This window comes from Andrographis paniculata, unplaced genomic scaffold (genome assembly GCF_009805555.1).
Source record: "Andrographis paniculata isolate CXL003 unplaced genomic scaffold, ASM980555v1 Contig72END, whole genome shotgun sequence".
Taxonomy (NCBI): Eukaryota; Viridiplantae; Streptophyta; class Magnoliopsida; order Lamiales; family Acanthaceae; genus Andrographis; species Andrographis paniculata.
In genome coordinates, this window is record NW_026137609.1 from 172,308 (window position 1) to 194,995 (window position 22,688).

At 39.5% G+C, this 22,688-nt stretch overlaps 5 protein-coding genes and 1 pseudogene across 7 annotated transcripts; 4 read left to right on the plus strand and 2 right to left on the minus strand.

Annotated features, from left to right (window-relative positions):
* Positions 1-660: 660 nt before the first annotated feature.
* On the plus strand, positions 661-2,467 carry LOC127265162 (cytochrome P450 81C13-like). Its single transcript, XM_051294859.1, has 2 exons — positions 661-1,593; positions 1,677-2,467. The coding sequence occupies exons 1-2, from the start codon at positions 691-693 to the stop codon at positions 2,313-2,315; spliced, it is 1,542 nt and encodes a 513-aa protein (XP_051150816.1). The 5' UTR covers positions 661-690; the 3' UTR covers positions 2,316-2,467.
* Positions 2,468-2,667: 200 nt separating this feature from the next.
* Positions 2,668-4,105, plus strand: LOC127265166 (cytochrome P450 81Q32-like; annotated as a pseudogene).
* A 2,398-nt stretch (positions 4,106-6,503) lies between these two features.
* On the plus strand, positions 6,504-7,445 carry LOC127265165 (MFP1 attachment factor 1-like). The gene has a single exon (XM_051294864.1). The coding sequence runs from the start codon at positions 6,533-6,535 to the stop codon at positions 7,100-7,102; it is 570 nt and encodes a 189-aa protein (XP_051150821.1). The 5' UTR covers positions 6,504-6,532; the 3' UTR covers positions 7,103-7,445.
* A 2,354-nt stretch (positions 7,446-9,799) lies between these two features.
* On the plus strand, positions 9,800-13,894 carry LOC127265160 (polyadenylate-binding protein 2-like). The gene is made up of 9 exons (XM_051294855.1): positions 9,800-10,293; positions 11,251-11,369; positions 11,538-12,194; positions 12,297-12,374; positions 12,471-12,560; positions 12,704-12,841; positions 12,989-13,156; positions 13,230-13,433; positions 13,508-13,894. The coding sequence occupies exons 1-9, from the start codon at positions 10,032-10,034 to the stop codon at positions 13,730-13,732; spliced, it is 1,941 nt and encodes a 646-aa protein (XP_051150812.1). The 5' UTR covers positions 9,800-10,031; the 3' UTR covers positions 13,733-13,894.
* A 33-nt stretch (positions 13,895-13,927) lies between these two features.
* On the minus strand, positions 13,928-16,407 carry LOC127265163 (probable serine/threonine-protein kinase At1g01540). Its single transcript, XM_051294860.1, has 7 exons — positions 15,401-16,407; positions 15,209-15,313; positions 15,019-15,141; positions 14,758-14,928; positions 14,530-14,659; positions 14,243-14,452; positions 13,928-14,162 (listed from the first exon to the last, which is right to left on the minus strand). The coding sequence occupies exons 1-7, from the start codon at positions 16,006-16,008 to the stop codon at positions 14,013-14,015; spliced, it is 1,497 nt and encodes a 498-aa protein (XP_051150817.1). The 5' UTR covers positions 16,009-16,407; the 3' UTR covers positions 13,928-14,012.
* A 393-nt stretch (positions 16,408-16,800) lies between these two features.
* LOC127265161 (probable E3 ubiquitin-protein ligase RHG1A) lies at positions 16,801-20,904 on the minus strand. Of its 3 annotated transcripts, none has more exons than XM_051294857.1 (7): positions 20,776-20,904; positions 20,488-20,547; positions 18,172-19,765; positions 17,696-17,749; positions 17,447-17,545; positions 17,232-17,369; positions 16,801-17,134 (listed from the first exon to the last, which is right to left on the minus strand). In XM_051294857.1, exons 3-7 carry the CDS (start codon positions 19,648-19,650, stop codon positions 17,003-17,005), a joined length of 1,902 nt encoding a protein of 633 aa, XP_051150814.1. In that variant the 5' UTR covers positions 19,651-19,765; positions 20,488-20,547; positions 20,776-20,904; the 3' UTR covers positions 16,801-17,002. The 3 variants fall into 3 exon arrangements, with proteins under 3 accessions (XP_051150814.1, XP_051150815.1, XP_051150813.1); XM_051294858.1 differs by having other exon boundaries at positions 17,696-17,746; positions 20,683-20,898; XM_051294856.1 differs by having other exon boundaries at positions 20,683-20,898.
* Between the last annotated feature and the right edge of the window lie 1,784 nt (positions 20,905-22,688).

The following is a 22,688-nucleotide window of genomic DNA, read 5'->3' on the forward strand; positions in this document are numbered from 1 at the left end:
ATTATTTTGTAAATAATAAAATTTTATTTAATAAAAAAAATAAAAAAGTATTTATTTATAATTAAGATAAAATATTTGTATAAAATTAAAATTTTAAATATTTATAAAATTATTTAAACTTTTTAAAAAATAAAAATAAAAGGATTTTGAATATCCATTTCACTCAAAATAAAAAAAGTACTTCCTCCGTCTATACACAAAGTATACATTTATTTTTGACGCAATGTTTAAGAAATAATAATATTTTAATTATAGTGAATAATTTAAAATAATTTAATAATATTTTTATTTTTATTTTTTAATATAAAATAATGATATAATATAAAATAAAAATATTTATAAAAAAATAAATTATTTAATAAAATATTTATTTTATAATTATGCATGAAAAATAAAAATAAAAATAAAAATATGTATACTTTCCTTGCCGCGCGTCGAGAGTAAGTATCAGGTATCGGATAAACAACCAAAAACAAAGTAAGTGTTGATTAGTATTAAAGGGGTATAGTGAATGGTGTCAAATCATGAAAGAGCTTCTGTTAAATAAACCATTAATTTACGGTGGGACGTGGCGGCTATTTTGGAGAAGGACCCCACCCAAAACCTCATCTATATAATTATCGTCATGGCTTGCATCTTCTTCGAGTTATTTACATACAGTGCAGCAGTTACAGTCTACAGAGCTAAGCTATGGAGGATCTGAGCTACGTTTTTCTACTATTCCTCCCCATACTTCTCTTCCACTTACTGAAACTGCGGTCATCTCGTCCATCCCTCAGCTCGCCGCCTAGTTGCGGTCGTCCTCTCCCTATCGTCGGCCATCTCCACCTCATCAAGGATCCCCTCCAGCAAGCGCTCACCGAGCTCGGTTCTCGTCACGGTACAATCTATTCTCTCCGACTCGGATCCAGGTCGTGCGTAGTGGTTTCCTCTCCGTCCGCCATTGAGGAATGCTTCACCAAAAACGACGTAGTATTGGCCAACCGCCCTAGGACTGTGGCCGGGGACCGGCTAACCTACAATTACTCTACGTTCGCATTCTCCCCGTACGGACACACCTGGCGCGTCCTCCGCCGGCTGTCGGTCGTCGAGATGTTCTCGTCAAACAGGCTGCAAAATTCTGCCGCCCTGCGCCAGGAAGAGATACGCGTGTTTGTTCGCGAATTGGCTAAGCTTTGCAAATCGGAATGGCAGAAAGTCGATTTGAACTACTTGTTTTCGGCTTATGGTTTCAATTTGATAATGAGACAAATTGCTGGGAGTCGCTGCGTTGCAGAGGAGGAGATTTGTGGCAAATTAGGGCCGGAGAACGTGAAACGAATTCGGGGATTATTTTTCAGTAGTGTGAATTTTGGGGTATGTGATTTCTTTCCATTTTTGAGGTGGATTGGGTACAAAGGTGTGGAGAAGAAGATCATTTCATTGCACGAGAAGAGAGATACCTACTTGCAGGGTTTGATCGACGAGTTTAAGGGAAGAGACAACAATGGATTTCCAGAAAAACCAAGCCGAATTCTTATCGAAACCCTGCTATCTCTCAAGGAATCAGAACCAGAATTCTACACCAACGACATCATCAAAAGCCTTCTTGGGGTAATCTCAGATATCCTTTACCTTACTTGTTCTATCTTCTCTTTTAAAAGACTGAAATCCATCTGTATATGTTTGATTGGTAGACAATGATCATAGCAGGAACAGAGACCTCTGCAGTGACGATGCAATCGGCCATGTCCCTTCTGCTATCTCATCCCGACGAACTCAACAAACTAAGACAAGAAATCGACGCCAACATTGGCCACAATCGCCTCATAAACGAGGCTGATCTGCCCAACCTTCCTTATCTTCGATGCATCATCAATGAAACCCTAAGGCTGCACACCACGGTGCCACTCTTACTGCCTCACTATTCGTCGGAGCAATGCACAGTCGGCGGCTACACTATTCCGAAGGACACAACCCTGCTGGTGAATGCTTGGGGAATGCACAGGGATCCCCAGGTGTGGGATGAGCCCCACCACTTCAAACCAGAGAGGTTTCACTGCATGAATCTCGAAAAGGAAATTAGCTATAAATTTGTACCCTTTGGGGTGGGGAGAAGGACCTGCCCTGGCGCCGGCATGGCTATGCGAACCATCTCGTTGGCATTGGGTGCATTTGTCCAGTGTTTTGAGTGGAAAATGGTGTCCGAACTTGCGCAGGGTGTGCATAGTAAATCTAGTCCCGGGGTTATTTTGCCAATGCCAAATCATCTGGAGGCTTTTTGCAGTCCCCGTCATGAGGCTGCTGATCTTCTACAGCAGCTCTGCAGCAGTTAGCTCATTGGATTGCTTAAGGATATCAACTGTAAGATTATTAACGCGTTCTAGTTTGTAATTTATGCAAAGACTGTTATATGCAATGCTGAAATAAAAGCTTTCTAGATAAGGAAAGTGTCTGGCTTCCTATGTCTGTTCGAGTATCAATATAGTATTTGAATTATAGTTATCCACTGTGTATTTCTATATCCAGAGGATTGATTAGATTAATATATATATCATTCTAATTAGTCTTAAGAACATGATAAAATATATGGTTTGACAGACTGCATTTTATTACTTGAGCGAACTATTTACTGTATTGAGCTCCCGAAGACTTTGCAACTTTGTTAAAATCGACAAAAGGGTGTCTGCGAGTGGGAATAAATTTATAATTCTTCGTGTTAAAGGTAAGAACCAGGAGCTTAGCTTACATACAATTTGCTGAAGAAAGTCAAATCCCTGAAATCAGGTGATCTTGACTTGGGAAAGATGGGATCTGAGATATGGCTGTACTTGGTGCTTTCTGCTTTATTATGCTTTGTTCTGAGATTTGTGCAGTTGAAAGTTCATGGAAACCGGCCGCCAGGCCCATCGTCGGTTCCAATTTTAGGCCATCTCCATCTGCTGAAGGAGCCGGTGCACCGAACTCTGCAGCGGCTTTCGCAGAAGTATGGCCCTGTTATGCTTCTGCGGTTTGGAGTTCGCAAAGTGCTGGTGGTTTCCTCGCCGGAGGCAGCTGAAGAATGCTCACGAAGAACGATCTTGTATTCGCCAACCGGCCTGAATTGCTCGCCGGAAAGCTGAACTGTACAACCATGGGCTTTGCTCCTTATGGTGATCACTGGCGAAACTTGAGGCGAATCACAGCCGTTGAAATGTTTTCCGCCAGGACAAGACTGGATCGGACATTATCGAATGGTGGGAAAGAATCGACGAGGTAGACACTGATAGGTGTCATGCTGTCCCTCCAAGAAACCGAACCATCTTTGCATGCAGATGAAATCATCAAGGGGCTTATCCTGGTGAGGAAGACTGTTAAATTAGATTCCATTGTTTCATTCTTGATGTTTACCGAAAACTGTCGCAGGCTATGCTTGGTGCCGGGACAGAAACTACATCTGACTGTCCTGGAATGGGCAATGTCGCTGCTTCTCAGTCATCCCGGTGCAATGCAGAAGGCCATTGAAGAGATGGAGGCGTGCTGTGCGCAAGACCACCTGTTGGATGACGATGATTTGCCAAAGCTCGTGTACCTACACAACGTAGTCCGCGAAACACTCCAGTTATACCCACCTGCGCCTTTTCTCATCCCGCATGAATCCTCCAATGGCTGCAGGGTCTGCGGATACAACATCCCTCGAGGCACAATGCTGCTAGGGAATTTGTGGACAATCCACAGGGATCCTAAGACATGGGAAGATTCTATTGCATTTAGGCCGGAGAGATTGGTGGGGATGCCAATCAAGGGTGCAAGTTTATACCATTTGGGGCTGGGAGAAGGGCCTGTCCGGGGGCTGTGCTCGGCCTACGGGTGGCGATGCTTGCGTTGGGAGGTCTGATACAATGCTTTGAGTGGGAGCGAGTTGGAGAAGAAGACATTGACATGGCAGAAGGCAAAGGGCTTACATTGCCAAGATTGAAACCATTGGAAGTTCTGTGCAGACCTGGTGGTAACATGGTTAAGATTCTGTCTCTTGATTAATGGATTTGAGTTTCTTGAGTGTTTCATGTTTGGATTTTGATAAATGTGTCTTATGATTTGGATCTTTGCAAGAGCAAACACAAAAGGAAAGATTTCTACGTTTATTCATAAATTAGATGTAAAAGAGGATTTTGCTGTCCAAATAGTGACATTTTCTTGAACAGAACTGACTTCGATTCATTAGTCCTAAGCTCTAGGCGGAGCGGCGGCGGCGCCGCCGGTTCTTCTCGTCGGCGACACCACGTTCTCGGAATCTGTCCGGCTGTGCAAAGGAGAATCCACCGGCGGAATCAATGGCTTCACGAGCTGCTGCTGCTGCATGTCGGAATCGGCGTTTATCGCCGGATTTCCAAAGGGGAACTCAAAATTGGGGAAACCGGACGGCAATGGAGGGAAAGCGAAGCCAGGCAAGGGGTAGGGTAGCCTGGGCATGGGGAAGCTCCAACCTAACCAGGGGAACTTTTGGTCGGAAATAGGAGCGTCTTCGGAGGCGGTTATCGGACGGCTTACGGCGGCGGAGAGAAGGCTAGAGAGGCAGAGGATGAGGAGGATTTGGGCAGGGAATGGACTTACCTTTGCCATGGATGTATGGAGGATCTCTCTGAATAAGCTCTGGTTTTGGTGCGGTGGGGAAACTGTTAGTGAAGGAGTGGAATTATATAGAGGAGGAGTTTTGGTAGAGACGAAGATCTGTGCATTCATAGTTTGGGCAGTTGCAACTTGCAACCTTCAACCTTCAACTACTGTGTGCATTCATCGCTCCTGCAGTTTTGTGCTGTAAATGCCTAACAGCATTCTGTTGCAGAACAAGTACCTCGAGGAAGACGACGACCGTAAGATCATGGAGTTCGTCGCCGGTACGTTATGACTTTATTAAAGTATGGATTTATTCACTAAACTAGAAATTTTTATTACAATATTATTTAAATCAACACTTAAAATATCATTTCCTCCTCCTATCTTACTTCAAATGAGTTTTTTTGAGATTTTATATTTAGATGAAAAATACTTATTATTATTATTTATAGTAATATCTTGTGAACTAGGGTCGAAAATATAATCTCTTTATCGCAAGTTCATTCTCCATTCCACCAGATTATTTATCATAGACAAATATATTCCTTATATTATTAATTAACGACAATGTATAAAAAATGTTTATATTTTTGTTTTTGTTTTTTTTTTTTACTTTATATATAAATTAATTATATATTTATAATTTAAGTAAAGTTAAAAATATTTTCGGTATTAATGTATTATTCCCTCCGTCCCAATATAATAGTCATATTTATCATTTTTGTCCGTTTTAAAATAATAGTTTTATTTTCATAAATAATCATATCACTATAAAATTACCATTATTTTTTTATTATTATTACACAATTGCCAATAACTTTTTACACTAATACACTCGTAATGACAAAAAGTTACTTTTTATCCACTATTAATATAATATCAATATTTCTTAAATCTCTTGTCAAATACAAACTAAACTATAGTTTTGGGATAGATGGAGTATTATTTTTACTAAAATAAAAAAAAAATTATTCTCATAAAATATACAAAAATATCAAAAATAATACTCTGAGTTGTGATATATAAAATGATTTTTATACTAACAAAACAATTCTTCATATTTTATATATATATATATAAAAAACACTTTAAATTAAAACACTAAACAAGCAAATCCTATATTTTAAGATTATTTGATTTTATAATTTAAAAAAATCAATTTGAACCTCGTTATAAAAAGAAAAAATTTATTAATTTTAATTTTATTATAATTAAATTTAATCGATATTAGTTCAATCATTTAAAAATCAATCAAAATCGTGGATGTGAACATAACAAAATGAATGTGACCGCTAACTTGAACATAGGCTATTTCCAATAGGACAATTTTATTTATGCATTTCCTATACTAATTTTATTCTAATTCGTAATTATATTTTTTACTCCAAAACTAATATTCTTCAAATATTTCATTTTATATATTATTTTAAACCATTTTTTATATCTACCATTAATATTTTTTAAAAAATTAATTAATTTATATACAATTTTAGTTTTTTCTTTAAAAAAAAAAATACATCACAATAAAAATAGCATTGCTATAATACAATATTATTTTTTACGTCAAACTTTGCAACCTGGCCAAACACGACCTTATTATTTGATGCTGACTGTGCAAATGTGCGACCGGGTTTTATTTTACACAAGCATTATTAAATTTGAAATGTATCAGAAGGTTCCTTTGTAGTTGCTGTCAAATTTATTTTTCTTTGATATGATTCCATTCGAATTTTTGTGAGTTTCCGACTATACTTAGTCTATTTTCTTTTATGAATAAGTGAATATTGTATTCGATTTCCTTTATCAAACATGTCGCATAGCACGATTTTATTATTGATAACAACTACTCTGCAATGTAACAATTTTGAAGGCCCAATTTGAAAGCCCAAAGCCCACTTTCAAGTTCTTATAAGATCGATCCCAACAGAATTCTTCGATCTATGTCAATCGATCAATAATGTCGGACAGCGTTGAATCCACAACCGCAGATCAAAATCCCGAACCCCACGATCGTCCACTGCCGGCCACCGCCGCGGCGGAGACTGTCCAAGCAACGCCTGAATCGTCGGAGGCGTCGAACGTGGCGGCCGTTACTGCGGCGCCGGAGAAACGTCCCAATGCTCGCTTCAGCGTTTGGCCGCCGAGTGATCGCACGCGCGAGGCTGTTAGAAACCGCCTTATTGAAACCCTCTCATCGCCCTCCATTCTCTCCAACCGTTACGGCACCATTTCCCGCGAGGAAGCGGTTGATGCTGCCAAGTTGATGGAGGAGGAGGCGTTCCACGTGGCTGTGGCGGCGGCGAAGACTTCCGACGGCGACGGCGTCGAGATATTGCAGGTTTATGCTAAGGACATTAGTAAGAGGATGTTGGAAAAAGTGAAGGCTGGATCTGGTAACTCCGAGGCTGCACCGCCGGCGACGACAGAGGTCAATGAACCGCCGCCGATTAAGGCGGTGGAGGATGCACCGTCCACAATGGCACCGCCGCAGAGCGAGAAATCAAACTCTGTTGGCGGTGATGAGTGAGTAACTGAAATTTCTTCATTCTCTCTGTAAATTCCTCTGCGGAATTGATCAACAGTGTTTGTGATTTCCTGGATATTACCACGATATTAGTTCAGTTAGATCTTACCATATACCACACTGCCTGTGCCTGCCATGTTCAACTGAGAAGGTTTTTCCTTATTAGAACGAAGCTAGTTTTTGCCCTATTTGATCTCACGTTTTCATAGGACCGCCTTGTTTGTTTGTTTGTTCTACATTGGTTTAAGAATGTAACTAAGGAATGTTCCTGACTGACATTGTAGGCCATGAGGTTCCTGACATTAGATTTGCAGAGTTGAATGATGTTAATGCATTTGGCATTGTTGAAATGGCATTGGAGTTCTACTTTTGGCATGCCCTAATGATTTGTTATATGTTTGTATAAGTTTTTGTTGGATCTTTATTTTGATAGCTACAGAATCGAATGATCATCTCCGTTGCCCGGTGATTTTCGGAAAGGAAAGGGTAATGTTGATGACCAGATAGGAATGAGGAGGATAGGATAAATGTGTTGAAGTATAGGTTGAAAATTATTTTATTTTGTCTAACCATATGCTTTGAGACAGTGATTTGGCGACGAGATAAAGCCCTTACAAGTTTTTTGGTGTTGCCCGAAGATGAAAGACTTGTACATCAGACAGGCATGTATTTGCGACGATGGTATGGTTCATTTTCTATACTCTGGCTTGCCTAGAAACAGTCGCTCCCCGAAGGAAAAGATTGTTAGGTTTTGCTGAGGATGAATGTTCAGGTAAGACACCATTTCTTGTTGTTCAAAACAAGAAACAAAGGTTGTTGGTTTGTTGATTGAAAGAAATGTAGAGCATTATATGAATCACTGGGGTGCCTTAGAAGGCACATTATTACACATTATAAGTCTAATTTTCTCTCTTGTATCTACTAAAGATTAGGACACTCATCATATTGGGAAGAGTTTAATGTGATGATTGGAGAAAATCGGTGTGGTACTGATTTTCCCCTTCAGTTCATCATAAATAGACAAATATTATACTCTTTCTGCAACTATATATACATATTTTATATTTTAGAAAAAGTAATCATAAACTAATACTAAAATATTTTATATTTTAATTTTTATTTGAATTACAAATCTGTCATTACATGTAATCATATATATTTTTATTAACTAATAAAATAGAAGAAGTATTGTTTTAACTAACACGTATAGTTCTATATATGTAAGTATTTTTATTGTGCCTCTCTATTTTGTGTTGAAATGTAAGGAAAGTATGTGTTAGTTATATTATTTTGATATAAATAATGTATCGTGTTTTGTTATATTATTATTTTATTTTACTTGAGTAAATTTCGACAGAACTTAATAATCTTAAAATTATATTATTTGATGTTTGGTGTTATATAAATTTTTAAATTCTAACATATTAACTTTGTTGAAGGAACAAGAAATTACAGCATAAAAATCTTCTAAGCGTTGGTACTAAAACACGTTTTCAATTTAAGAATCTGTGTATTTCGGCCCATCTACATTTTGGGCTTATTGTCCATGAAATATAATTTGGCCCATATAACTAACTGTTTAAGATGAAAAAACCTGCGGTTAAATTCGTTAAAAAATATATTAATAAAAATAATTATTATATTTCATATGTCCCAAATTATGAATATTGATACTCCCTCCTGATAATTTATCTATTTTTTTATTTTGATCAGTCTCATAACAAATATTTATTTTTTTTAGTAATTGTAACAATGTCTATCAAACGTTACAAATACTCTTTCAATTTACAATATATTATACAAATGTTATTATCTTTATATCATACAGTACTAATAGGGTTAATTTCGTTTTTTTACCTTTATTTATACTTTATCCCAATATAATGCTAATATTTCTAAAATTTCATAAAAAAAACAAATAGATATATGGAACAAATAGTAAAAAGTAAGGATAAATGACTTTTTTGTTCTTAGTGTAAAAAGTAAAGGCAATTATATTATAATAATAAAAAAAATAGGGATAATTTTATGGTGATATTGTTTTTTATGAAAATGGGACTATTATTTTGGAACGGATAAAAATAGTAAACAACACTATTGTATTCGGACAGAAGAGAGTATAATAAAAATAATTATAAATTAAAATTAAAATAACTAAATAATTTAATTAAAATTAAAAAAATTATAAAATTTAAAATTTAAAATGTAATTAAAAGTATAATTATTTTATAGAAAATGGAATTGACAAATTATACGGGACTAAGAATAAATTATACGGGAAGAGTAAAAATAAAAAATATAAACAAATTATATAGAAGCAAGAGAATTATAGTCTGTTTACTTGTAAGATTTTATGTCTGATTTTACTATTCCAAAAGTTTTTTTCTCCAAAAATATCAAATCAAACACTAAATTTTTATTTATTTTATTAAATTAAAATTTAATTTTACATTTAAAAATCGTATCAATTACGATTATATCACATCAAACAACAATTTTAATTCAAAATTTTATTATTTAAAATCAAAACCGACGCACCCTGTACGTACGGCTTATTACATTAACCTGATTTGACCACAGTTCTCGTCCCGAGGACGCGTGTCCTTATCCTCTTTATCTTGGCGCCATAAATGGGCGGCCACGATTTCACCTCGGCGGTTACACTAGGGTTTCTAACATATATAACTTGGTCGAGCTTCATCGTCTTCCTCGAGTGCGGTGCAGTTGTCTGCCCTCCCAAAGAAAAAAAACCCCAAAAACTCTCTCCATATTTTCCTTATCTCTTTATCTCCCTACCGTTATCATTATATTTTATTTTATTTTCTCAGCTTCAACGTTTCATCTTCTTCTTAGTTCACTCGTTCCTGAAAACCCTAAAAAAATTTCTCTTTAATTAACCGTAAAAGACAAGATTCTTGCTGAATTGGAAGAGATGGCGCAAATTCAGGTGCAGCCTCAGGCGGTGGCGACGACGGGGCCGAACGGAGTGGCGGTGCCGCCGCCGCCGGCAGTGGCTGGGCAGCTTCTTTCGACGTCTCTGTATGTGGGTGATTTGGATTTCAACGTGACGGATTCACAGCTCTACGATCTGTTTAGTCAGGTTGGACAGGTGATTTCGGTTAGGGTTTGCAGAGATCTGGGCACTCGCCGGAGTCTTGGATATGGATATGTTAACTTTAGCAACCCTCAAGAAGGTTAGAACTTTTTAATTTAGATTTGGTTCTTTGCAATAAATCTTGATTTTTGCGCTAGTGTTTCACAATTCAAGTGTTGTATTTTGTGTGAATTTGTTGTGATGCTTCTTTTAGACAAGTGATTGCATAATTTGGCGGCGTGCATGTCTTGAAATTCTTTATTTTATTTTATTTTTCATGTTTCGTAGGAATGTTGTTTTGGTATTATTGTGTGATTCATTTTAAGTAGAATTCAGTTCAGAAGTTGGATTTGCAAGAAAATGCCTATATAGTGTTGAGGACGATTTTAATTTATTGTTTTTTTTACCCCCATCAACTCTGTCGAACCTTATTTTTTCCAACTTCAAATATTCTTTCAATGATAGATTAGTTAATGGTTGAAGGAATTACCTTTACAGAAAATGAATTCAGCACAGAATGAGTGGGTAAAAAGTGAAAATAGAGTTCTTAAGAAATGTAAAAAGATGAAGTTATCTGACTAAATGATTAATAGGACATTCATTTCTCTCGATTTCTCTCAATATATAGAAATATTTCTCAAGTCCCATTTCTCCAATACCAAACATTATGATTTAGAGAAATGGAAACATACCAAACACTCCCATCTCCTATACCAAACACACCCGTATGGTGTTGAAAATGAGTTTTTTCTTAGGCCATTAGCTTGATCAAGCCTTATTTTTGCAAGCTTCAATCATTCCATCAATGATAATCTAGGGTTAAAAGAAATCATCTTTACAGGGTTGAAAGAAATCATGTTTATAGGGTCGAAGAATAGTAATTTTTTTAGGCCATTAACACTAGTAAAATCTATTTTTTGCAAACTCAAATCATTTTATCAATGATGGATTTGCTTTTTTCTGCTGTTTTTAGACTATGTTGTTTCATTACTCAGTGTCTCTTTTGCTGATGTCATTGTAACCTGTCTGATTCTCCCCTGTTATATTTGCTTTGCAGCTTCCAGAGCAATGGAAATGTTGAATTTCACTCCTCTCAATAACAAGTCGATTCGTGTGATGTATTCTCACCGGGACCCAAGTATCCGAAAGAGTGGCACAGCGAATATATTTATCAAAGTAATCTACTTTTATTCATTTTGCTTTAGCAATTTTTTAAGTTTTCTATGACTGCGATTCGAACCCTTAAAAGTTTTTGCTTTTTATGAGGTGCCTTCACTACGGGCAATGTTGTTATCTATTTATTTCTTCATTATTCTATAATGTAACGACGAATTTCTCATGCAGAATTTGGATAAAACCATTGATAACAAAGCACTGCACGACACTTTTTCAAGCTTTGGGAACATCCTTTCTTGCAAAGTGGCAACGGATCAGAATGGCCAGTCCAAGGGCTATGGGTTTGTGCAATTTGATCACGAAGAATCGGCGCAGAATGCTATAGATAAGTTGAATGGAATGCTTATTAATGATAAACAGGTGTATGTTGGGCATTTCCTCCGTAAGCAAGAGAGGGACATTGCATCAAATAAAACTAGGTTCAACAACGTCTACGTGAAAAACTTAGCTGAATCTACCACTGATGATGAGTTGAACAAAATTTTTGGTGAATATGGAATTATCACGAGCTGTATAGTCATGAGGGATGCTGATGGAAAGTCCAAATGTTTTGGATTTGTCAATTTTGAAAATGCTGATGATGCTGCTAAAGCTGTTGAAGCTCTAAATGGGAAGAAATTTGATGAAAAAGAGTGGTATGTTGGGAAAGCCCAGAAGAAGTTGGAGAGAGAACAGGAGCTCAAAAGTAGATTCGAGATGGCCGCCAGGGAAACTGTCGACAGATTTCAAGGAGTAAATCTATATATTAAGAACTTAGATGATAGCATTGATGATGAAAAATTGAAAGAACTCTTTTCAGAGTTTGGTACGATCACATCGTGCAAGGTATTGTAATATTATTTTTGTTCTCCATTGGAATGTGTTTGACTATTAAATTCAGTTTTTCTTGTTCGATTTTGTTTATGATTTTATTACTCTTGGATTCAGGTTATGCGGGATCCTAGTGGAATTAGCAAGGGGTCGGGATTTGTCGCCTTTTCTACTTCTGAGGAAGCTTCTCGGGCTGTGAGTTTATTCCAAGTCGTCGTATATAAATTTAAGTGCCTAAATTGGAGCTGATTACACACTTATTTTATTTTTTTGATTTTTCTGTACTTGTAGCTTTCTCAAATGAATGGGAAAATGGTGATCAGCAAACCACTCTATGTTGCGCTTGCGCAGCGTAGAGAAGATCGAAGAGCCCGATTACAGGTTAGTGCTATTTCAGAAGCATGCTCTTAATAAACTTGCTGTGACTAGAAAAGTATGATTTCATCGTAAGCTCTATCTTTAGGTATGATTTCAATTGCACAATTTTTTCCTGAATTTACACCTGACTCATCTCTTGATCGCAGGCTCAGTTTCAACAAATGAGGCCTCTTGGAATGCCCCAGTCTATTGGTCCACGCATGCCGATTTACCCTCCTGGCGCTCCTGGCATCGGGCAGCAGCTATTTTACGGACAAGCTCCTCCTGCCATAATCCCCCCTCAGGTCGCGACAGTTTTTAACAAAGTTTCAGTTCATTAGGGATTGATCAGAAATTACCTTCGAAAATTACCTTACCGAAGACAACTTAAAAACATATATACGATGAACATATTTCCATTTTCTTGATGAGACATTTCCTCGAATCTGCAGGGCGGATTTGGTTATCAGCAACAGCTTGTTCCAGGGCTGCGCCCTGGAGGCGCTCACATGCCAAATTTCTTTGTGCCGCTAGTTCAACAGGGTCAGCAGGGACGCCCTGCCGGTAGGCGAGGAGCAGGGCAACAACCGCAGCAGCCCGTGCCTCCAATGCAGCAACAGGTTAGTTGTGTACGCGATTTTATTAAATTTGTGCTATATTAAGATGTCGCTAATTGCGAAAATTCTTTTCCAGATGTTACCCAGGGGGGGTAGGATGTTTAGGTACCCTACCGGCCGGAATGGACCTGATGCGCCGCCCATGGCCGGTGGGATGCTCTCTGCTCCGTACGACATCAGCGGGATGATTCCTCGGGATGCAGCAGCCGCGCCGCAGCCTATGCCGATCACTGCCTTGGCTTCTGCGCTGGCTAATGCGACTCCTGAGCACCAAAGGACGGTATGCAGTCTTCTGATCAAGTGTTTATATATTTCATGCTTGTTTTTGGACTGATTTTTCGAGTTTTTGAACAGATGTTGGGTGAGAATTTGTATCCTCTCGTCGATCAGCTTGAGCATGAACATGCTGCGAAAGTCACCGGAATGCTCCTAGAGATGGACCAGACTGAGGTTCTGCATCTGCTCGAATCTCCTGATGCTTTGAAAAATAAGGTTGCCGAGGCTATGGATGTTCTGAGGAATGTTCAGCAGTCGAATGTCCCTTCCGAGCAACTTTCCACGCTGTCCCTCGCCGACTAATTCGATTTCCAACAAGACTTGATCTTTTTGTAAGGTGTGCTGATTATTACTACTTAGGATGTTTTGCATCGGGGTGAAGAGACCACCTTGATCCATGTTTTCGAATCTTTTTGGGATTTCCGAGATTCTTTTTGTCGTAAGTTATGGTTTTTGTTTGGACTACCTACAATTTCTCAAAAGCTTGCTTAGTTGCAATAACCGGAAAGCTAGTGCACAGTTTAGTTCGGTGAACAGCAGAAACAATGCGATGGATATCGACAAACATAAATCTGTCTTCTTCCTACAGCCCTTCGTCGGCCTCGGGTTTTCTGGACATAAACCTCACTGTCTGGATGCTGCTTTCGTATCCGCTGCTGTCGCCAGGTTCGCTTGAATACTTATCTACTGTCCTAATATCATTGCGCTGCGACCGGCTGTGTTCCCTCCGCTCCTGCGAATAAACACAACACAACCACCATTCATTACCAAGAAGATTCATCCAAAACCCGAATCACATTGTCCAAAACTTACATTGCGGAAAGGGAATTCCTCAGCGTCCAGCATATGCACGACGTGCCCCATCTTGGGTCTCTTCTGAGCATTCGGATCGACACAGCGTAATGCCACCAAAAGCGCGCGCTTTAAAGCCCTAGACGATGGCTGCTCGGGTAGCTTCGGATCTAACACGCCCTCGGCGTTCCGGCTCGACACCATTGACTTGAGCCAATCGACCAGGTTCACCTGAAAATTCAGTTCGATTCAATTTGGTTTGCGACATTGATGGTCGCAAATACTTACATATATATATATCTATATACCTCCCCCGGGGGGCGGCCGTAGTCCACCGGACTCCGGCCGGAGATGATTTCCATTATAAGAATGCCGAAGCTATAGACATCGCTTTTGTCGTTCAACATTCCCGTGCTCGCGTATTCCGGAGCCACATAGCTAGAAAGTGTGATCATTTTTCGATTTTAAACTTATCGAATTGAATTGAATTGAATTGAATTGAATCGAATATTCGATCGAAGTAAATCGGGTCTCACCCAAATGTACCCATCACCCGTGTCGTGATGTAACTCCGGTCGGAGCCGATGAGCTTCGCCAAGCCGAAGTCGGATACTTTGGCATTCCACTGTCTATCCAACAAAATGTTGCTCGATTTTATGTCGCGGTGGACAACCTTCGGCTCGAGCCCTTCGTGTAGGTATGTCAGCCTGCAAAACTCAAAAAAAAAAATCACGAACAACGCATATTATTTCAAGACAAATCGACTGCGAAAATCGGTCGTATTCTTTGTTGTGTACCCCTTAGCAGCTCCAAGTATGATCTGCATTCGAATCTCCCATGTAAGAGGGCTCTGCGGGCCGACGTCTCCGTGGAGCCATTGCTCTAAGTTCCCATTGTCGACGTATTCGTATACAAGCATCCTGGAAGAAATCAAACAGATTAAATTCCAAACATTTGAATTTCTGACATTGATGGTGGTGAACGCACCTGTGAGCTCCTTCGGCGCAGTAGCCGAGCAACCTCACCAGGTTCTTATGGCGGACGCGTCCGATGGCTTCGACTTCGACCTTGAACTCGCGCTCGGCTTGTCCCCTGATTCAAAAGATTCAATCAGAAAGATTTTTTTTTTTTTTTTGAATTGAATTTTTTGTGTGCAGAAAATTTTGTGTTTAATTTTGCCTGTTGTTGAGCAGATTTTTGACGGCAACTCTAGTGTTGTCCTTCATCACGCCATGGTAGACGATGCCGTACCCTCCTTCTCCGATCACGTTCTCGTCTGCAAATCCATGGGTGGACTCCTCCAGCTCTCTCAGCGTGTACCAGTGGCCCCACCCCAAGTGAGAAACCTCCGGCGGCCGGGATTCGCCGCCGCCGTTGCCGGAGCTCTGCCCTGGTTTCTCAGGGTAAGAAATTCGGTGGCCCTTTCCAATCTCAATGTGGATTCTCTGGTCCTCGACCGGGTTCGGTTCCTGGGCTGGTCGGGGTGGGTCCGGGGCCGGCAGAAGCAGCAGCGGGGGTTTGGGGTTGGGGTCCGGTGTGTCCCGGCTCGGGTCGGGTCGGATTTCCTGGATATCCCGGGGGACATTTGGGATTTTGGAGGTTTTTCTGGTGAGGATTAAAGCTGTAGTCTTTCTGTTGTTTCTTCTGGAGGTGTACCAGAGGGAGATGATGAAGAGGAAGATGACGATTCCGGCGCCGACGCAGATTCCGATGACGACGTACAAACGTAAGCCGAAAATTGAGGTCCGTTTGGAGAGCTCGTCGTTGAGAAACGCCGGACTTCCCATCCCATCAGAGGCTCAATTCATTGAAAATGGGGCTTTGAGATTAAAGGGTAAAGCTTCGAGCTTTGGACATGGAGATGGGAGTTTTTGGGGGAGAAAATACAGTAAGAGGGTGGGGTGAGGGAAGCAAGGCTGTGATGATGGGACGTCAAGAATTGGGGACAGGACCCACCATTGTTTGGTTTGTTCAAGGTCGAGCCATTTTAGCTGCTGACGTGTTGCCTGAATTCGGCCATTGGACTGTCTGACAGAGACAGAGAGAAAGACATACAGACACAGACTCGACCTCCACAGTTTACAGTGACGGTGAAAATGGAATTGATGGATAAAATTGCAGCTTTAATCACTGGCAAATTGTTTATAAACAAACAGGGAATGATTAGTTTTGGGACACTGGTGGGGCTTGTGTAATGATTGAGTGGAATTAGGCTTCGTGTAAGAAAAAGGGAAGATGCTTTCTCTAGTCAAACTTATTAGGGTATTTTAATGGCGTTTCTGAAGTGAAGCTCCACGGACCCCAGCACCCGATGATCAATCCTCTTAAAAATATGTCCGATTCTGTGCTCATTATTGGTAAGAGACGACGAGTAACAGGACAAAGATGAGGTCCAGCATCGTTGGATTCCTATGTAGGTAAGAAAACAAAGAAACAAGTCCCTAATCCAAAGTTGTAAGAATAATGGCCCAAACCTGTCCCTTCACGATCTTTTATATCACAAAGCAATGAATGCCACAAGAAAATAATAATAATACTACTTCAAACCAGAAACAGTAATTATAGAGACATAATCAAGAGACTTGAAAATGGAGTTCTACTTTCGATTATCTAAGGCGATTTTTGCCCAAAGTATTGAAAATGCAGCTGAAAAATGATTATAAAGTTTTGTTGTTGCAACAATTGTCCTCATTGGAAAGAAAAACAGAAAAAATATAAAGATCTCCCTGCTGATAGCAGCAGGAAATGTGATGAATGTTTCGCCGAAGAAACCTGAGAGGTTCATGGCGTCAGTCCAGTCGTTTTACAAATCGGGCACAAATTCTTCTGCATCAGCCATTGTTTGATGCATTCTGCGTGAAAATCATGTTTGCAATCCAGCGATCCAAGGTCTTCTCCATCGACGTATTCTTCCTGCGACAAATTATGCAATTGCGTGAGAATATCATTTGAGTATGTGTAAAAGAGACAGGCGAAATAAAGATGTAAAGTAGTATGGGAAAGTCGGTACTCTGCATATGCTGCAAGGTTCGGTGTTTTCGGGTTGGTCTCTCTGTGTGTATTTCTTTCTCTTCATAGAGCTCGTAATGGTTTCTTCGTTCAGACCCGTGCATACATTCCCAATGCGTTCCTCAAGGGCCAGTAGTTCCTGAAAGAATAGGAAATGGAATTCCAGATTGAAAAGAGTAATTTAATCAAAGGGACAAGATGATGTTGGATCCTCACCTCATAGGACATGTTGTCAACATCCAGTCGCATGTCGCGATGGCGATCATGGATATCGGCCACTCCAAAGAGTGCTGGGTGATCGAGCATCATCACATCCTAGAACAGGAAAAATCGTAGTCTTTAGAAGATGTTTTTATTCGGTGTCATTGATTAGAACTTGAATAGAAATTTATGTAGTAGCAGAGAAATTTTTATCACCACACTGCGCAACTCGATGAATAAAAGAAACACGCGAATACTACTAACCTCAATTCGCAGACCCTCTCCCCTTCTCATTAGATCCAAAACATGGCGGATCTGCTAAAACACAATATGTAATCAGTCGCATTGCAATAAATTTCATCGAATGTTTTCCAGATAACATCAAGGGAGTTGGATAGAAGTTTTGGAAAATTTAGAGAATAGTAGAATATTGGGTATTTCATATGATTTTATCTTTTTCAAAAAAATTACTGTTGATGAATAATATCGAAAATTCTAAAGGTATCTAAGTAAACAGAGCATATTATTTGTTCGCACTTATCTGAAGTCGATGTTATAAAGACCTATTCCTGAATGAAGAAATACTGTATAGAAGAATTGACACAAATACTAAGAGGCTATTTGCAATTTCAAATCCACATTTGAAGCAGCAAACAGAGCGCAACGCAACAAGATGACACAGGCAGTTCAAAATTTTGTCGATAATAATTAAGTTGCATATTATGGGGGTACAGAAATACCTCAGACATCGCATTGCTTCTTCCTTCACCAGCGCTAGCCAAGTTCCTTAGTAAATGCGACATTCTAAATTCAACATCAAGATGTCTTTCCAGCAATGCCGACCTTGAGTGTGCCGGCAGGGGAGCCTGGTTACCTGATCCGGATGAATTCGCTATCCCCTGTGAGGCGGCAGGCGAATTTGATTGAGCAGCAGGAGAGATTGTCGGACCTCCAGACACTGCAACAGCAGAGCTTATGAGAGATCTCCGAACTGCATCTGATATTCTCCGAGTGTATTGGGGACGGACCCAATTAGCCAAAGCGAAAGCAGATGCATCAGGCCTGGAAGCAGATGCAGCATTTCCGGCAACAATGTTGCTCCCATTGGCAAAAACCCAATTTGGTTGTTGAGTAGTGCTTCCTGTCTCATTGGCAAACACGGCATGTTCTGAAATATTAGGGGGAATAGTTCTCGGTTCAGATTCGCCTAAAATCACATCATCCCTCTCTTGAGAATCAACCAAAGTCGATGAATTAGCAGTTCTTGAGCTGGATCCCCCACCCCATCTAGATTGAGGATATCGAACCCTAGATGGAATGCTCAAAAAATTTCTGGTTCCCACGTGAGGAGGTATGTTTATGTCAACAAGTCCGGACGGAGCAGAAGATGAAGAAACCTTCACATTTCCAACATCATCAGCTCCTGCTGGAGAAGAATTTCTAAATGTCAAATCTTGAGGGGGAAGACTGCCAAAACATGAGCGTGAATTTCTGCTAGAGCTGCCAGAAGGTGCTATAACTCTTTCGACGCCGAGCCTAAGCCTTGGGTTTGCCTGCTCTGATGCATTATTGTTTGGTATTTCATTTTCTGCAGGAATAGGCACACCAATAGCATGGCGTTGATTTCTTTCAAAATACTGGAACGGAATTGAACTTCCTGATCCAGAAGATTGTCCAGGATGCATTTCAATAGCTTTTCTCTTGCACGATGTGCGTTGATGGTCCACAGAACAGCCCGGCCCATCAGGAGAAATCCCCAAAGATTCAGACGAACTACCGGTAAATGGTATCTTCCCTTTTGATGATCCAATAGAAAGGTGTGTATTCGAACGATGAACATCTTGGCAGTCATTATTTCCAAACTCTGAAAGCAAATTCAGATCCGGAGGAAGAGAGTCAGGCCCAGGAATCTGAAGAAGTGGCGGCATGTTTGTGGGCTGATTTCCATCATCTGATACTTCGACATTATCCAATGAATGCATATTAGAGGGCTCGAGCCGATTTTCATTAACACTCAACACATGTTCCTTCTCGTTTTCATTAAGGTGTGGCTGATTTTGCAGCCCGGCGTGCCCTGGATGGTGCAGAGGCTCGACATTTGGTGGACCAGATGGCATTCTGTACACAGGTAGCCAGTTTGGAGCAGAAGCCTGTATGCTGTTCCAAGACATTTGGGAATCTACGCCGGTGTCGCTTGTGGATCCATGATCGAAAGACATGCTTTCAGCGCCCTTGTGTATCAAACTGAACTTAACTTTGTTCAGATACTAATACGTCCAAACAACAACGAATGAATCCAATTTCCCTTGCCTTCAAAGATATGTGAATTGAACCCTGAAATGGAATGATCGAATGAGGAGTATTATATACTTGAGATAATTGAAAACAATGCATTGATCGTAATGAATGATATAGCATCTAAACAATGTATCACAACACAGAAGCTTTGAACAAAATAAGAGAATGATGGAAATTCCTCAAAGCTATGAATATTCGAGCATGTTTAAACCTTATCGGTCCATCCAGACAGCAAAGTCAGGCAACAAAATAATGGTTACAATCTAAACATTTCAGCACTCAAAATGGGAATTGTCAATCATTCCTGGACATCAGAAGCCATAAGTTTAGTTTTAGAATCTCAATTCAACAAAAACAGCTATCAAGCATCACAAGCATTTGAACAAAAATCATGTCATGAAAAGCCATTTAGTAGATGAGTTCTCGAACAATTAAATCCCAATGAAAACACTAGCGGCAAACAATCTGCATAAAGGAAGAAATCAAAGAAAAGGATAAGACTTTCACTTAGTTTACATTAATTTTTCCATTTTACACAGAGAGAGAGAGACGATAAACCCACAGGAAAACTAAGGATGAACAGAGAAGCTTAAAGAGAAGAAGGATAGAGATGAATCCCATAAAGCAAAAAAGATGGGGAAACAAAGAATCGAGAAAAGAACAAACTCGAAACCCAAACAAAAACCTAGAAAACCAACACAAACATCAACAAAATCAATACGAAGACACCAAAAAAAAAATCAAAAAAGGGCGTTTACGTTTAAGAAATTTCACCAGCCGAAGAGCGGCAGAGAGAGGCGCAGATCTAAAGTCAGGACCTGAAAACAGCAAGAACAGCCGTTAGAACAATGTTTCTGTGACAGGAAACGAATCGGCAAAGTTGGAAAGACGAATCGCAAAAGAAAAATCAATCCCCACCACACCACACCACAACCCAACTCAATCCAACCCACCTCTCTTTACTCTTGTAACAAAGCTTGAGATAGAAACCTTCAGAGGAGATGATTGAAAGATAAAAAAAAGAGAGAGAGAGCAGAAAAACTCACTTCATCCAACCGAAACAAAATGAGAAAAATGAGACGAGAAAGATGGATGGAAATCAAAGTGGTGGGTGGTGCGGTGTGAAAAAAACTGAAAGACGGGTGGAGGAATTAATGAGGCCAGGCCATCGATCTTAATTTACTCTAAACACCCCACCCCACCCCACCCCACCCCCCAAAAAATTTCCTACAGGGCCACATTTTCCCCACTCTCTCGTCACGCAAATAGACAACAATATGTTGGAAAAATAATGAAAGCACACACTTTTCCCACGCTAATTAATGCAAACCAATGAGGAAGAAAAAAAAAAATCGATTAAAGGGGGAAGGTTAAAAGTTGAAAAAGAAAATAACAACAGGAAATCAAGATCGTATTTTTATATTTTTTTCGATCTTTTTACCCCAATGTGAATGGTGCCATCATGTGCTCGCTCCTGCAATCCTGGTGGGGCGTGGGGGTGGGGGTGGCTCACCAAATACTCTCCTCACCTGTCAGATTTCAACTCTCCTGCACCGATGCCGCGCCGAATGGGAATCGAATCGGAGGTAAATCAAAATCAAAATCGAAATCGAAATTGAAATTGAAATTGAAATCGAAATCGATATTCCTTGGCCTTTCTCCCTTTTTATTATTCAACTTTTTTTTATTTCCTTTTCTGCAGGGGTTTTCCCATATTAGGGTTGTTAATTTAAGCTCTGCGCGTCTGAGGTTGGGATATTCATCTGATTTTTTGCTATGGATTTGTAATTATGCGGATAATTTCTTCCATCTTTAATTGGGATAAATATGCATGCACAAAATCAATCGTATTTACTTTCCTAAAAAGAAATAATACCCAAATTGAATATGTATATATACAGTAATACGATTCACATACTCTGTAAATTCACCGACTCTTGACATTATATTACTTTCTTCTAATTCAAATATCGTTCATGATTGAGTTGTAGAAACAAGATTGGATATGAAGAGAAGAATTCTTGTGTGTTTGTACAAGTCTGGAAATCTATTTACTGATTTAATTCCCAATTGGTTAATCTTTCAATTACCTTAAACATGGGGAATCAATCTTAAACAATGCTTGCAATTCAAAATTGCTAAAGCCAAAGTGGTGTGAATCCAAATTAAAGCAGGGAAGTCTTTGTCCCCTCCATAAATAAAAGATGCCTTGTAACTGTAGGGTACTGTATCCCCAACAACAGGAGGGGTGGGGGGATTCACACCATTTGTCTCTGTCTCTACTCACTCTGAAACAACACAGTCCATGATCTTACATATGTATATATGTATGTGTGTGTGTGTGTGCCCAGAACACGAGCATATGACTTGTCAGTTGTTTGTGTCATTGCCTTTGCTTCCAAACTCCAAAGGTGGGTTCTTTGCTTTATTGGGTTTGTTTGCTTATTGCGTAGGGTTCAGGTCACGAGGGCAGTAGGGAGCTGCTTTAATGGCGGATTCCCAAATTCACTGAAAAATTCCAATACTGAATGAAAAGGGAGTTTCTTGTTTAGGCTATATTACAGGATACTGGTTATGAACAAGGCTTTCTTTGGGTGCAATTTAGGGTTATTTGAAATTGATTCAAGAAAATTCATTGTTTGGTGGCGATTTCCAAGCTTTATGATGGTACTTCTTGGTACAACTCTTGTCTTCCATATGTGTGCCAGCATTGAAGACTGGTTGATATACTATTTAACACCTTTGCACTGATTTCAAATCTACTTCCTTTATTGCAGTAGAACATCTTCTTCTTCTCCATTTCTCTGCATTTAATTGAATTGAGAAAAATATAATTTTCACAAGATTTTGGTTCAGTGCCCACAGCAGAAGGGGTATGGGCCATTCCCCTATTCCCATTACCTGCATACACGTGAAATCATGAAACTTGCTTGTTCCTTGTACATATTTATCAAGCAAA

What these genes read in the sequence shown, in the direction of transcription:
- LOC127265162 (XM_051294859.1), top strand. Translation starts at nt 691, where the DNA reads ATGGAGGATCTGAGCTACGTTTTTCTACTATTCCTCCCCATACTTCTC. An exon ending in TCATCAAAAGCCTTCTTGGG is followed by an intron (nt 1,594 to 1,676) that starts GTAATCTCAGAT and finishes TTTGATTGGTAG; the next exon opens with ACAATGATCATAGCAGGAAC.
- LOC127265165 (XM_051294864.1), top strand. Translation starts at nt 6,533, where the DNA reads ATGTCGGACAGCGTTGAATCCACAACCGCAGATCAAAATCCCGAACCC.
- LOC127265160 (XM_051294855.1), top strand. Translation starts at nt 10,032, where the DNA reads ATGGCGCAAATTCAGGTGCAGCCTCAGGCGGTGGCGACGACGGGGCCG. An exon ending in GTACGATCACATCGTGCAAG is followed by an intron (nt 12,195 to 12,296) that starts GTATTGTAATAT and finishes TCTTGGATTCAG; the next exon opens with GTTATGCGGGATCCTAGTGG. An exon ending in CTCCTGAGCACCAAAGGACG is followed by an intron (nt 13,434 to 13,507) that starts GTATGCAGTCTT and finishes GTTTTTGAACAG; the next exon opens with ATGTTGGGTGAGAATTTGTA.
- LOC127265163 (XM_051294860.1), bottom strand. Translation starts at nt 16,008, where the DNA reads ATGGGAAGTCCGGCGTTTCTCAACGACGAGCTCTCCAAACGGACCTCA. An exon ending in CGGGTGATGGGTACATTTGG is followed by an intron (nt 14,660 to 14,757) that starts GTGAGACCCGAT and finishes CACACTTTCTAG; the next exon opens with CTATGTGGCTCCGGAATACG. An exon ending in ACGGCCGCCCCCCGGGGGAG is followed by an intron (nt 14,453 to 14,529) that starts GTATATAGATAT and finishes CTGAATTTTCAG; the next exon opens with GTGAACCTGGTCGATTGGCT.
- LOC127265161 (XM_051294857.1), bottom strand. Translation starts at nt 19,650, where the DNA reads ATGTCTTTCGATCATGGATCCACAAGCGACACCGGCGTAGATTCCCAA. An exon ending in GAGAGGGTCTGCGAATTGAG is followed by an intron (nt 17,546 to 17,695) that starts GTTAGTAGTATT and finishes TTCCTGTTCTAG; the next exon opens with GATGTGATGATGCTCGATCA. An exon ending in AACCTTGCAGCATATGCAGA is followed by an intron (nt 17,135 to 17,231) that starts GTACCGACTTTC and finishes AATTTGTCGCAG; the next exon opens with GAAGAATACGTCGATGGAGA.